The sequence below is a fragment of the Peromyscus eremicus genome, chromosome 4 (assembly GCF_949786415.1).
Source record: "Peromyscus eremicus chromosome 4, PerEre_H2_v1, whole genome shotgun sequence".
Taxonomy (NCBI): domain Eukaryota; kingdom Metazoa; phylum Chordata; class Mammalia; order Rodentia; family Cricetidae; genus Peromyscus; species Peromyscus eremicus.
This window is the reverse complement of record NC_081419.1, coordinates 84472707-84487595: the sequence shown is the minus strand read 5'-3', so window position 1 is coordinate 84487595 and position 14889 is coordinate 84472707. Positions and strand designations below refer to the sequence as shown.

General features: G+C 39.8%; 1 protein-coding gene across 1 annotated transcript; it reads right to left on the bottom strand.

Moving 5' to 3' along the window:
• Positions 1-3368: 3368 nt before the first annotated feature.
• Lin7c (lin-7 homolog C, crumbs cell polarity complex component) lies at positions 3369-14256 on the bottom strand. The gene is made up of 5 exons (XM_059261072.1): positions 14190-14256; positions 10837-10955; positions 10250-10321; positions 7780-7989; positions 3369-7141 (listed from the first exon to the last, which is right to left on the bottom strand). The coding sequence occupies exons 1-5, from the start codon at positions 14224-14226 to the stop codon at positions 6986-6988; spliced, it is 594 nt and encodes a 197-aa protein (XP_059117055.1). The 5' UTR covers positions 14227-14256; the 3' UTR covers positions 3369-6985.
• Positions 14257-14889: the final 633 nt, after the last annotated feature.

The window sequence follows — 14889 nt, the reverse complement described above, 5'->3', positions numbered from 1 at the left end:
CTTTCCTACCTAGACCATCTACGGGCATCAAGGATTTTAAAGTGATAAAATAAAGCAGCTGGTGTAGCATGTAAGAATCACACCATACATGCTCATTAAAAACAGGCAAAAAGAAATGGGGGATGGTTTCCACTCTTCTGCCTACATTTCCAAAATGCTAAGACTAGAAATTGCAAGGGCCCAAGCAGCCCTAATGTTTGGATGACAGGATTTTTTTTTAAAGCAGTAATAGCCTTTTCCCCTGTTAATGGCTGTATTTTCAATTGCATACAAAAATTGCATGCATGCATGGTTGTGCATGCATCCACTCCCAGCACTTGGGAGGCTGATGTAAGATCTCAAGTTCACAAAAACCAACCAACCTTAAAAACAAAACATGTGTTACTGCCTCATCCTCATCAGATTCAAAGGAAATAGTCATAATCAGACACTTTGCATTTTAAAGTTCTATGTCTACAGCGTCTACAACAAGGGCTTGAAAATGTATTTTACTGGGGACTCAGTTCAGTGCTAGAATATTTGCATAGTATATACAAGATTCAATTAACTCTGCAGAAAGAAAAATGTCTCTTTTATCTCTAGACACTTAATTTTTTATTAAAACAAAATCAATCCTGCCAAGTTTCTGTGTTCATTTGCCTAGCTGCTGGATTTTACTTCTACCTTAGTGGTGCTACCCGCGTTCCTTCTGCAGGGACCACTCCCTCCATAGTGAGGAGCTGAAATCTGGGGAGAACAGGCCCTTATCCCTGCGTGGTGGGAACAGTCCATGGGCTCTGGTCCACAGAAGCTAGCTAATTGCGAAGGCCACTTCTTTCTCAAGCTTAAAGTATATGTAGACCTGCCTATCCTTTAGCAGAATGTGAACTGTAGCCAGGCATGGTGGCTCATGCAGAAATCTCTTGCTATGAATGAGGTCAGCTTAGGGTGCAGTGTGAGACCTTACTTCAAAACAAACAACCCACCTCAAATGTGGCGTGGTTAGTAGGAGTAGGTTAAGGGAACTGCAGATGTGAGAGGAACTAGGGAAAAGATTATGCACAATTCCTTAGGTCACATTAAGACACCTGAACTTTGCCCTCAGCATAATAGAGACTTTAAGGAGGCTGCAATGTAGATCTGGTTGAATTGATGGTTTTCATCAGGTAGATGGATCTTGGGGGGGCCTGCACAAACAAAACACCTCTGGCCAAAGACCAATTCTCATTCCACCTAGAGAAAGGGCTGCTGTAGAAACCTTCTCTCTGTGGTGACATATTGTGTACTCTTATGAACTTTGCCTGAAGATCAGTCAACAGAACAAGCCATTAGATTAAACATAGATGCTAGGCAGTGGTGTCACACACCTTTAATCCTAGCACTCTGGAGACAGAGATCAGTCTGGATCTCTGTTGAGTTCAAAGCCACCCTGAACTACGTAAGATTGACTCAGTCTGGGAGAGAAACAGAGCCAGGCAGTGGTGGCACACACTTTTAATCCCATTACTTGGGAGTCACACACCTTTAATTCCAGCACTTGAAATCTCATGCCTTTGTTTGGGAAGCACACGTCTTTAATCCCAGGAAGTGATGGCTGGGTGGAGAAAGGTATGTAAGGTGCGAGGAGACAGGAACTAGACACTTTTTCAGGCTGAGGAGTTGGTGAGGTAATAAGTAGCGGCTGTGACTTGTCCCTGTCTCTCTGTTCTTTCAGCATTTACTCCAATTATCAGGCTCTGGGTTTTTATTATAAGACCAATTTAAGATTTGAGCAACATCTCTCAAACTCAAGACAACACCAACTCTAGACCTTTAATTGAGAAAGATTAAGCCATGCTGATAATGGACTAAAATAAGGGAAGCTATGCTATGTGGAATGCAAGGGCCCAGGGAGTCACTCGGAGGAAAAGCTCCATACATAGCTGCAAGGTGTATACAAAGGTATCCCCACCACAGAAAATAAGAACCAGCAAGCCCCTAGCTCTCAAATGTCAGGGATCTCAATCTCTTACTCAAGATTTCTACTGAAATCTTTATTGCACATAGAAGCCACATCAAGTTCTGGTTCAGTGCTGGATCGTGGTAATGATGCCACAACAATGTGGATTCTCTCATGAATAAAAATGCTGCAGAAACAAAGTATTACAAACTGGTTGGGTGAATGAATGAGTCCAAGATCAGGGCTGGCTGCTTCTGCACGCTGAGGGGCATCTACATACACCACTCTCCCTGCTTCTGGTGTGGGTCTACTGACAAATTTCTACATTTGCAACATACAGAAGCTCCCTGAGCCCTGCCTTATCTTTGTGTGGTGTGGTGCCTTGTGCTCAAATCTCCCTGAAGAGGAACTGGGCTCCTTGAATTACTCCCACTTTCACTTGGTTACTTTTGGAAAGACCTATCTCCTTCTAAGGTCGAGGATTAGGATTCCACAGCTTCTTCTGAAGGGACATAATACAGCCCATTACATTGCACAACATGAAGTTAAAAGTCAGGTCACAGGTCACATCTAAACCCTAGGCTTCCAGAAAAAAAAAAACAAAAAACAAAAAAAAAAAACAGCCAGAAATGAAATTTTCATGTTTTCAGATGACATTTCTCCCACAGGCCTCACAGATGACTTGTTGCACCCTGGCTGCCTGGTAATATTTATTTTCAAAGAAAATTTTTGTGGGATGGGTGTCTGGAGTTCAAATCCCAGGTCTCAAGTAGTTAGGTATTCTACCTCTGAGCTTTTACCCTGCTATCCCATGCCCCATGTCTTTATTACCCATGCAACCCACTGAGTGAGTGAGTTCTCTCCTTACAAAATTGCCTTCTCATTTAATAAGTATTATAACTGAACTTTTTTTAAAAACAATTTTCATTCTGACACACTCCTCAAAAATGACACTAATTTTAAAATTTGGTTATTTACCTTAAAAGCCTCATTTTGTATGTGCATTTGTGCCATGCATATAGGTCACAGTACAACTTGCAAGAGTGGTTCTCTCAAGTCCTGGGCTTGAATTCAGGTTATCAAGTCTGGTGGCATGTATCTTCACTTGCTGAGCCATCTTATTGCCCCAACAACTTCCTTTTGCCAACAGGATCCCAGAGCTACTTAAAATACGGGGACTACATGACTAGTACTTGTAGGCATCCTTCAAGAGCTTCGGAGACGAGATAGCGAAGACATACTGATTACAGATGACAGATGAGGCAAAGCTCTGCAGGGCATTCTAACAGCACAGAAAAAGACCTTGTCTACGGTTCACAGTACGGAGGCAAAATAGGATTTAAAGACAGTAGCTGGGTATCAGTCTATACCATCAATCATATCACACCACCTCTTAAAATAATGGGAGAGAAACTTCTGTTTAGTTATATTTTATGAAAGGCAAACAAAATACAGAAATCTGAAGTTTTATTTCGGGAACCACCACGAATTTTGCTTTTACTCTATGTAAAGGTTATTGTATACACAGCGTTCAGCAATACATCTATCTGTGGTTCTATCAGTTTTGTCAAATGCAAAGGACAAGCATGACTCATACAAATATATTTTAAATAAGCCTTAGAACCAAAGTTTAATTGCTAAATGATTCATCTATTGAAAAAGTACTGTTTCACATTCCAAATTATTTTCTCAAACTAAAAAGAGTACAAGTGTATCAAATCTTTGCCAATACTTTTAAAAACCATGTCCAGTTACAAATTAGTTTAAAACTTCTTGAAAATTAATAATCAAGTGATGTTCCCCCATTATGTAACTATTATCACTTCAACAACCTTTGAAGAGACATTACTCATAAATTTTGGACAATTAAAAGCTACAAAACGAGATTGTTGCCAGAAGAGAAATGAACTGTAAGTTAGAAAACGCAGACATTTATTCAGGAGGTACAATCACTAGGGTCCTTATGTCAATGATCATTCCACATTTATAATCACATGTATTTTTTTACGTCTATACCAAGTCATGCTGGCAACGCTTTCCAGGTAAGCCATAACCATATCTTCTATTAAATTCTATTCATTTTAACTGTAAACAAAGCACTTGAGCAAATACCTTAAGATTTACACCAGGAAAATGATCTTAATGATGAAAACATCGAGAACAGAGCTACAACAATGTAGGGCACAGTGACAGGTGAAGGAGCCATATGTGGACAGCACAGAATCCTTACTCACAGTGCTTTCACATCTGAAAATTTTAAACATGCTCTTTCAAAAAACTTAAAATTTTTTTTTAAAGGTAAAGGGGGCAGAAAGAGAAAACTCTGAATTTTACTACTGAATAGTTGGTAGGTTTTGTTTTTGTAAAAAGAAAAAAAGGAGGCCAGCCTGGTTTACACAGTGAATTCCAGGACAGCCAGGGCTATGTAGAGACCCTGCTCTCCACCCCCTAAAAAAGTTAAATTGTAATTATTTTGTAAATAAGGAAAGCCAAATACCTTTTAGTCCATAAAGAAGTACTAAGAAATACAATCAATCATTAAGTAGCTTCAGATTAAATGTACTTCCAGAGTCCAGTATAACTGGAAATTCCATGAGCCAGTGCTTTTCAAACCTGGGTGTCCATCAGAACTACACAGAATGAGCTTCTAAAGGCAATAGGGGGTAGACTTGGTCAAAACACACTATATAAAATTGTTAACCAATACAGAAATGATTTTGACTTAGTTGTTATTGGAAGGGACCTAGGTACCAGTAAGTGCTAAGCTCTGTGGGGCATTCTAACATGCAGCTAAGATTGAGAATCATCAAGTCAACTCATTTTGAAATATTTGAGAGAGAGAAAACTGGGGCAAAGGGAAATTTGCATTTAAGTTACAAATGAAACAAACACCTGTTATATATTTACGGTGTGCCTAGTTTTATTCACAAACTGTCCATCTATTAAAGTTCCTTCATTTCCTTATTACACAAGAAGACTACTGTACACTTGCCACTGAGTTTTCCTATGGTCAATATTTAAAATTCTGATGAGATACGAGAATTGCATCAATGAAATCAAGCTATTGCTACTCATGCTCAATAGTACCAAGCAAAGCTATGTATTTGGCTCCTTTAAGTTACTTTTATTTTAAGAATATAAATAGATATCAGCCCACACAAAGAACAGATTGTGAATTACTGCAGAAGAAAAAGCTTACTCAATAAACTAAAAAAAGAAAAAAAAAAGTAACTTGGCTGAAAGTCTGCAATCGCTGAAACATGAACCAGGAAGCTGTAATTATAGGAGCAACTGCAGCCACAGCAGCTAGGCTCAGACAAGGTTCCCAGGGCTACTTGCCCTGTGATGTAGGAATACGACAACAATAATATTACTGCTCTGTATGCACCAACTTTAATACAGAGTTTTACAACAAATAACTCTAATAATCTTACAGTTAAATTAAAATATGTCATACTCTTCTATACTACTTTGGTCTCAACATTTTAAAAACACATCAGCTAATTTTGAAAATACACAATTCAACATGATCCTATCAATATCAAGCACATTTTGTAGTGACATTCAACCATGCACAATCCAGTGTTCAATTCCTAACTGATAAATAACAATGCTGATTGACTTTTACTCTGAAAAAAAAAAAAATCACTGAAAACTGCAGATATCTTGTAAGACTGACAGTGCTCACAAACATGCAAAAATAGTACACACTTCCACACTTCCATTCTTCCTGAAGGAATGTTACAAAATGCCCATTTTTAAAAAAAATAAAGGTAATAAAGTTGTAATTATGATAAATTCCTGCATTTCAACCCATCAGTTTCTTAACATCATCACTTAGACTCTCCATAAATGTTCCTATAATCTGTGACTGAAAATGAATCACCTTCGACTTCAGCTTTTAGAAGACAGTCACAGTCACACATCGATAGCTGCCTTTTAGTAAAATGGTGACATCCAGTGGACAAATGGTAAAAAGCATTGTTCAAACTCCCATCACTATTCGAATCAAGACATGAAGCATTCTGAACCTCACTCACTGTGAGGCTTAAGAAGCTCCCTGTTTCTGTACCTTGACAAATCCTGCCTCCCCTTTCTGTCTCAAATTGGTACTGAAGCTGGGACAGTAATTATGTTGGGCTCTTCAGGCTCCACACCTGAAGTTATTACCTCGTCTTGTTTCCATTTTTCTCAGCACAAACTGACTCATCTCTAGGCATGGAAGAACCGAAATATGAGAAATACATTTAAATACAAATGAATAGCATAAAAAATTTGAAAAGTCGAAATCTGAGCTTGTTTGCATTTATAATTTATGACATACTGTTAAATATAAATAAGGGATTTAATCAGTAATGCTAATAATCAAATTACATCCTCTCGCCTCACTGCTTAAATATTATGAAAGAATACATATTTTAGCAATGATTGCTTCAGTGTTTAAAAATTTACTTTTACAAATCAGTATAAATGAATACATTATACATTGTTTAAATAAAAAGGTTCCACGACAGCTATGATTTACCACTGATGACACATATTGTATGTATGTTCTAAGTACAAAATGCAGCAGCAACACCAACACTCAGTGTGATAACTGCTGAAGGCTAGACTGCCAGGGTTAATTTCTCGGAAAACTGAAAAGAAAATTCACAAAGAAATTGCAGTAATCAAAAGGAAGTTTTGGAGAACTGTTATTTGTAAATAAGTTGCCAAATGAAGAAAACCTCTTCTTAAAAAAAGATTAAGAATGTAAAAGTACACTTTAATATTAAAAAAGCATTTTTAAAAATCTATAACAACTTTGTGACAAAATCTGCATTTGAAAAAGGCCTGTAAAAACAGCAGGACAGAACTGCCCTCATCACCTTTTACTTTTTCTCGTGAGAAAAAAAGTGTATGCTTCTCTACAACCATAAGTGATGCTAAAATAGGCATTTATAAAATGGCAAGAAGATTTCACGGAAGTTTCTAGTGTTTTACAATCACTGGCACTGAGGCCATCAGTAGGTCACAAGTAAAACTTTTCTAGCTAAAAGCAAAGAGTAACATAAAGTTTTTAAATGATTAGGTCTGTTGCCTGCGCTTTGCTGATCTCATTTTTTCAAAGCGTGACTCCATTTCTTCCAAGACTTTTGGCGTATACCGTACAACGAGTTTAACCTTCCCTTGGGCTGCCTTCAGTAACTCTACAGCTTTCTCATGATGTTCTCCTTCGACACTCTGAAAAAATGCACACACACAAAAGCAATTAACAAGTAATTCAACAATTAACAAGTAAATTAGTTTACAAGTAATCCAACCTGAAAGTGTTTAAAACATAATTAAGTAAAAATTTTAAATGTTACATCGTTTCAGCACTATAAAAATAATAATCTTACTATCACTTTAATCAATGTGAAATCCTATGAGACACATTTGTGCACACTATAGGAATTTACACACCTTATTATTGCACTAGGTCAGCAGTAAATCAAGTAACTGCCATTCTACACAAGTGAAATGTGGATTTATCTCTAATTTATACACAGCTTTAGCTCCTCCAAAGCACTGCTGACTTATACTGGAGTGCTCTATAACCACCCTTAACGCACTGGGCTGGGATGCAACTCAGTGGTCAAGTGACTGCCTGGTATTCTGAGTTTGGTGTTCAGCCCAACAACAACCTCCACTACCACCAGCAAATCAAGACAACCACACAACACTGTACCAAGCAGTACCACCTGGGCTTCTCCCAAGGGATTTTAAAACTCAGTCTCAGAAGTTTTTCCCCTTTTATCTTGACTCGATTGCTCCAGTACACTCCCAAGTGGCTAAAACACATGACTTCAAACAGCAAACATAAAGAGATTTATCTTTACCACTCCATTAACAGAAAGCAGCTGATCTCCTCGCTTGAGGCCCCCATGTCTGTCAGCAATTCCACCTGGAATTATCCGTGAGATATAGATTGGAGAGTTTTGTTCTTTGCCTCCCATGATATTGAATCCAAGGCCCTCTTCTGTTTTGGGTAGCTCAACAACTCGGGGATGGGAGTGCCCTTCACTGGCAGCAAATGCAGCAACAGTAGCCTGAAAGAAAAAAATGCACACATCTAAGAACATAACTTAATTTTGAGGGGCTAGGGTTTAAATCCAGAGACTCAGATATGCTAAGCATGTGCATTGTTCTACATCTGTATCCTACAAAAGCCACCTTTGAACCACAAGCTTGTCATTCCAGAGCTTCCACAATTTCACTGTAAGTCACCAAACAAGTTTGTATGAGATAACTAAAAATAATAAATACTCAAGAGATTATGGAGGAAGTGAACTTCAGATCACTATTAGCTCCTCCATCTCAGAAATACGCTGCTACATGTGCCCAGGGCTGGTTAAGAAGGCTTGCCAAGCAGACAGATGTGTAGCTATTCCGAGGGGAGGAAGTCTTCCTTGAGTATGCCAACAGCCCTAAGCTTCAGAGCACAGAGACTGGTTCCTTTAGGGGCCCCTGAGCCAGACACAACCTTCTTACATAAATGTGTCCTTATACAAAGTCATTTTGGCTACTATATTGTTTGTACCAAATACTAAAAAACAAAACCTTCAAGAAATTCAATATTCAGAAAGGAAGGATGCATATAACCTGTATGAATGCTTTTTGTTGCTTTAGTTGAAGTATCTAGCTATAGCTAAAAAGAAAACGCTATAGAAGAGATGTAGTATAACTACATTCAAATACAGGTTTACAGTCGGTTTCCTTTCCCTTCTCAAGGCACCATTTTCATTATGGATACTGAATGGAAAACAGAATGAGAAGGAAGGAGGGAAGTTGTTGAGACTTACTGAATACCAACTACTACATCTGAGGCACTAAAAAGAGCCCATTTATAAACAGAACTAAGGCTCACAAGCTCTCCAAATTCTGAGGGCTACACACGTCAGAGGTAACCAAGTTCTTCTGGGGGTGGTGTCTGGGGGTGAAGGCAATGAAGTTTATAGAACAGTCTAGCTTCGAACTCTTCCTCTTCATGCCTCAGCCTCAAGTGCTAGGACTGCAGGTATGCTGACAAAACTTGCGAAAAATGTTTCTTTCATTTCTGAGACAGGGTCTAATTTAGCCCAGGCTGGCTCCAAACATGTTAGAGAACCAAGATTAACCTTAAATTTCTGCTCCTCCTGCCTCTACCTCCCAAATGATGGGATTACAGACATATACCACCACACCTAGTTTTATGTGGTGCTAAGGATAGGTGGATACTTGCTTATGGATGCTAAGCAGACACTCTATAAACTGAACTATACCCACACACCTCCCCAAACCCCAAGTTTCTATGGATCTAGTGATTTTGACAAAGGAAATCTATACCTTTAAGTACTTGTATTTAATGAAAACTCCAGTACTTCCCTTTGTAAACCAGTTACTAGCCATAAAAAATAGCCTGAGCTTGTAGTATATGTTAAGGTATTCTAAAAGCACATGATACACATTTAGCTCAAAGTCTGAGTTATTTGAGGAAAACAACATCATTATAGAACACATACATACAAACATGCCATCTACAGCCCCGAGGAGGTGGCCTAGGACCGACACTGTTTAATATGTGCAGGGCCAAAGTCAAGGGAAAATCCAATGGCAATGTGAGGGCTTACCCTAGCGTCCCTAGGATTATCATTCACTTATTGCTGTGTGGTGTAAAGATGGTAGCCTACTTTGATGCTTCCTCATCAACAAGCAAGTTACCCTCATCGATTATGAAATTAATGTTATAATCACAAATCTGCATAATGTACTGAATACAATTATATGAGTCATGATATGCACATTATTGTATTCTCTAAACAGTATCACAAAATCTTACAAACCAATAAAATATTTCTTATTACCTGAGAAATAGAGTATAGTTTGAAATACATGCTAGTTTTCAAAACTTACTATGTATCTAGTAACTGCTTGTTAAATCTTCAATTTATGCCTTCTGAACTTTATATATCCACACATATACATATATATGTGGATAAGCATATACACACATGTATATGGATACGTATACACACATATACATATGTATGTGGATATGTATATACATACATATACATATGTATATATAGATACTTGTTTGTCTGTGTGAACATATGTGTATTGACTCACTGGCCAGTGAGCCCCCAGGATATCCATCTCTTTACTCCTCCAGCACTGTGGTTATAGACACTGTTATGCTGGCATTTCCTTGGGAGGTGGGGATCTGTACTCAGGTCCTATGGCTTGGATAATAAGCACGTCCCCACTAAGCTCTGTCTCTAGTCCCTGTTCTGTTTTGGAGCCCCACTTTTGATAAATGAGAATGTTTACCTTTGCAGTTGCATTAGCTCTCACTTCAGGGCTGCTACTGATGTCCACAGTTTCATAAACATGTTCATATACCTGTAAAACACAATGTTTTCATATTTAAGTTCTGGAATATAGCTATGTTTGAGTTCTCTGAGAAGTTAACAAACATGTTAAAATTTCCCAAATACAGTTTTGTAAAATGTAAATGCTTTTCAATTTGGAATTTCAAAGGAATCTTTTTTCTTTTACGGTGGTGGAACTAGGGGCCAAACCCAGAATTCAAACACGTTAGGCATATACAAAAACCTACCACTCAGTTCTACCACTGAGCTATATGCCCAGCCAAAAATTCCAAAAAATCAGAGATAAGACCAGTTCTAATGTTTTCTTCCCTGCCCCACATCTCTTCTTTCTTTTTCAGGCAGGGTGGTCTATAACTCACTGTGTAGGCCAGGCTGGCCTGTACTCATTGGAATTCTCCTGCCTCACTCTCCCAAGTGATTACAGGCGCGAACCACCAGTCCAGCACTAGATTATTCCCTACCGTATTTCTGAATCCAGTTTTCAGTGTATTTCTGTAGCTGATTACCTCAACCATGGTAACTCACCTCCCTCACAGCATTGCAGAACTCACTCTGAAGGACTCTTTGCAAAGCCTGAAGTTTCTGAGGCGGCACCTCTCCACTCCTCTGTAGTTTTTCCAACAACTCAATTGCTCTGCAGATATCTACAGGGAAACAAAACACAAGTATTAATTCCTGCTAAGGATTCTCCTCATTCCTTTAGAACTTTGTAGCAGCTAATTGATCCAAAGGCTAGCCAAGTGTGGTGCCCAATATGGATACTCTTCACTCTAGAGGCTGAGGCAGGATGATCACCTGTTAAAGGGCAGCCTGGGTTTCAATAATGCCTGAAAAGCAAAGCAAACAACCAAAAAAACCCCAATTCCCCCAAGGACAAAAAATATATAGTAGAAAAGAAAAATCTTTAATCAGAAAAGTTAACTGTTATCATGCATTATTTAGTCAATAAAAATTTACCTAATCATCTCGTTGGTAAGCAAAGCAGCCAACCAGTACAAGAGACCATGTACTAGCAACATCACTGTTACTTCCAGAAGGAAAACATGATACATATGTACATACACACTGTTCAATGACACATAGAAATGCTGTCAGGCTTGTTAACACTGTTTTAATTCAGATATGTCCAAATATGGTTTACAAAACAGAAAGAAAAAAAAATAGCTTTATCAATCTGGTCTTGACGCTTCTGTGTGACCCTGAATAAGTTTCCCAGCCTGTTTTGCACATTTTCGCTGTAAAACAGCAATAATAGTACCTCATATGGAAAAAAGAAAAGGAAATAAAAAGCCTCACAAGCACAGACATGCCATATTGGTATGGACTAATCTTAAGAAATATTAAGGGATTAGAGCCGGGCGGTGGTGGCGCACGCCTTTAATCCCAGCACTCGGGAGGCAGAGCCAGGCGGATCTCTGTGAGTTCGAGGCCAGCCTGGACTACCAAGTGAGTTCCAGGAAAGGCGCAAAGCTACACAGAGAAACCCTGTCTCGAAAAACCAAAAAAAAAAAAAAAAAAAAAAAAAAAAAGAAATATTAAGGGATTAGGGGCTAGAAAGATGGTTCAGCAGTTAAGAGCACTTCTGGATTCCCAGCATCCACTTGGGCATCTCACAATTATCTAAAACTCTAGTTTCAGGGATCTGGCATGCTGGTCTGGCCCCCACCACCATCCAACACATACAACTTAAAAAGAAAAAAAAATTATGGAATCACACACACACACATACTAGGTTACTGTGACTGGGAAATTTACAAATGTGTTTTATGAACAAAGAACTTTAGAAAATGAAGATTCATGTTATAATACTATTAATCATGACCTCTGGTCTGATTTTTTTCTCCTAAGGTTTTTCTGAACCCAAGGCTCAGTGTATTACTACCACTAATTAATCAAAATTCCAGAAAATTTTAATTGTGTTCATTTACCTCCAAAGAGTAGAATATCTACTATTTTATATATTCTAATCCTTAATACTTTTGACTACACTAAAGAACCAGATATTTACTTCGTAGAATTAGTTAGGACTTTTCTTTGTATGTGCAGATGTAAAAGCCCAAATAAACTTAGTAGAGAAGCAACAAGTTGATTCAGTTTTAGATAATTAAAGGTTAAAGTTTTTCTAATCAAACAGACCACCTTTGCTCTGATTTCTCATCTCTGGAATGGCTAGTAAATGTTGTTTCAGGAGTTGTTGGTTTACAAAATTACAATTTATTATCCACACTAAAAATCCTATAAATAGGCCTCCCGAATGTAACTCAGTGGTAGAATGCTCACCTAACATGTACAATGCCCTCAACTCAGTACCCAATGCGGTGGAAAGAAGGAAAGGGGACGAGAGTAGAGAGAAGGGAGTCCAGCTAATCAACACTTGGAAACAAGCTAACAACTCCATTAAATCTGAACTGTACCAAATATATGCTCGCTAAGTTTATGCTCCGGTGAATTATATTTTGATGAGTTAGAAGACAAACAGAAACTTGGTCATATATGCTGGTATTTTACTATGAACTGTGAGAGTATCTATTAGGTCTGTCAGAATCCTCAAGTAGAATCAGACTTGATGTCATCCAACTTGGTGATCCTGTTAACTGGCAATAACCAACTAGAGCACTTCATCCCCACCGATATTTTGAGCTTTCTCCTGCATAACTGAAAACTTTGTAACAGCAAAAAGCAAATGCTAGAGGACAAGGGTCCATCCACACTTTGTGCTTCATTTAAATAACGTGTTAGAATCCTCCAATTATTCTAGTTAACACCAACAGATTTGTTCCACTCTACAAGGCACACGGACATGCTCAAGAAGAAAGTGTCACAGCTGTAAGCCTACCTTAGTCTTACCCTCTGTCATAAAACAGCACTTCAATTAAAAATCTGATAGGCTGGAGAGAAACAAGTCCGAGGAAAGTGTTTCCTTGAAGTGCAACAACTTTAAAATTATTTCCTTCTTGGACACTATTGAGACTGCAATTCGGAAAACTAATACATGCAAAGTAGTGTCAAACTCCATTCCACGCTTTGTTTGCCAACAGTACTCAAAATGCTTAACAGGTACTTTCTGACTACTATGACTTTCAACTGTAAAAAGCTCGCCCCAGTTAGAAATCTAACGATCTGGGCAGGGCAGAGTACACTGTTGGAAATCTGCAACTGGCCACTGGGAGAGTATTTCCACAATAGGTTTTATTTTTCTTGACTGTTTGCTCTAAGAAGCAATCAACCAGCCAGGTTTGCCACTGTAGAGCTTATAAGTAAGGAATCGCATCGCACTTGCAAGTGATTTACAACCAACTCCACCTAGTTACGTAATCTCCTTCGTAAGATCAAGTCAGTTGGATTGTTTTTTAAAGCATCCTCTCCGGGACTGGAAAGAGTGCAAAAGCTAAGAAATACCAGGAGGTTGTGGTCAAAGCAATGAAGGAGTCTGTGTTTAAACGGGGGCGAGGGAGTTTATGCGGGAATGTGCCTGTGTCTGCCAAGTGTATGAATCGGGGCAAGAAGGCACACTCTTCTGTTCACGCACAGGGGCAATGATGGTAGACAGTCCCGAGCCGCGTTGTGTGGCGCTTGCTTTTAGGGTTTATGAAGCTGAAAGGCGCTTCTGCAGCGCGCACCGAGGGAGCGCCCGTGTTTGCAGCCGTGGGCAGGCCTTAAGAACCGAGCTGCGCCGGGTGGGAACAGAAGGGTCTGGCGAGCTTTCAAAACGCGGCCAGCGCCTCCCGGGAGCAGCAGCGCCCAGCACGAAGGCCGGGGAGGCGCTCGGGGTGTCAGCGCCCCGGCCACCTCGTCTCGGCTCCGGCTCCGGCTGGCAAAGCGCTCAGCCAGTGCCCACCCACTCCACCCACCGCGGCCGCGACACCCGCCGCACTCACCCCGCTCCAGCCGGACAGGTTCCCCCAGCGCCGCCATCTTCTCTTCGGCGATGCAGACCCACAGGAAATGACGACAGACAGGCAGGGTGGACGGGGCCGGAAGCCGGAAGGGTGAGGGCGGTAGTAACGCGAGAGCTAGGAGGATGCGGGTTCACGCTGCAGAGCCGTAGCGGTTGAGGTTGCGCGGCCGAAGGGTTTGCTTGTGTTCGTTGGTCTGTGCTCGCCCACTTCCAACCACCCGAGGTTGGAAAGAACCGATATCCCGGCTTGTCCCCTGCCTCGGGGAAGTCATGTCCTTAATTCCAGGCCCAGCTTGATCCACGGCAGCCTCAGGCCTTGGACTTGCACACTGACCGTCTCTCGACCAACCGTTTAAGCCTTAATATCCCAGACTGCTTTACTTTTAAAAATCCACAATTCGAATCTTTCCCACAAGTGTTTCAGCAGAAGGGTAGACGAACAAAGTAATTGGCTGGGAGAGAAGATGCTTCGATGCACCACGAAGTTAGCGCTTTTAATTGACCAGTTCAAAATCTTTTGTAAATGAAGTATGAAGCATATATGTTGTGTTGTGGTCCAATTTCTAATTTGTTAAAAAAAAAAAAATGTATGTATAGGCCTTTTGCCTGCATGAATGTCTGTGCATCATTTACATGCCTGGTGCCTATGGAGGCCACAAGAGGGCATTGGATCTCCTAAA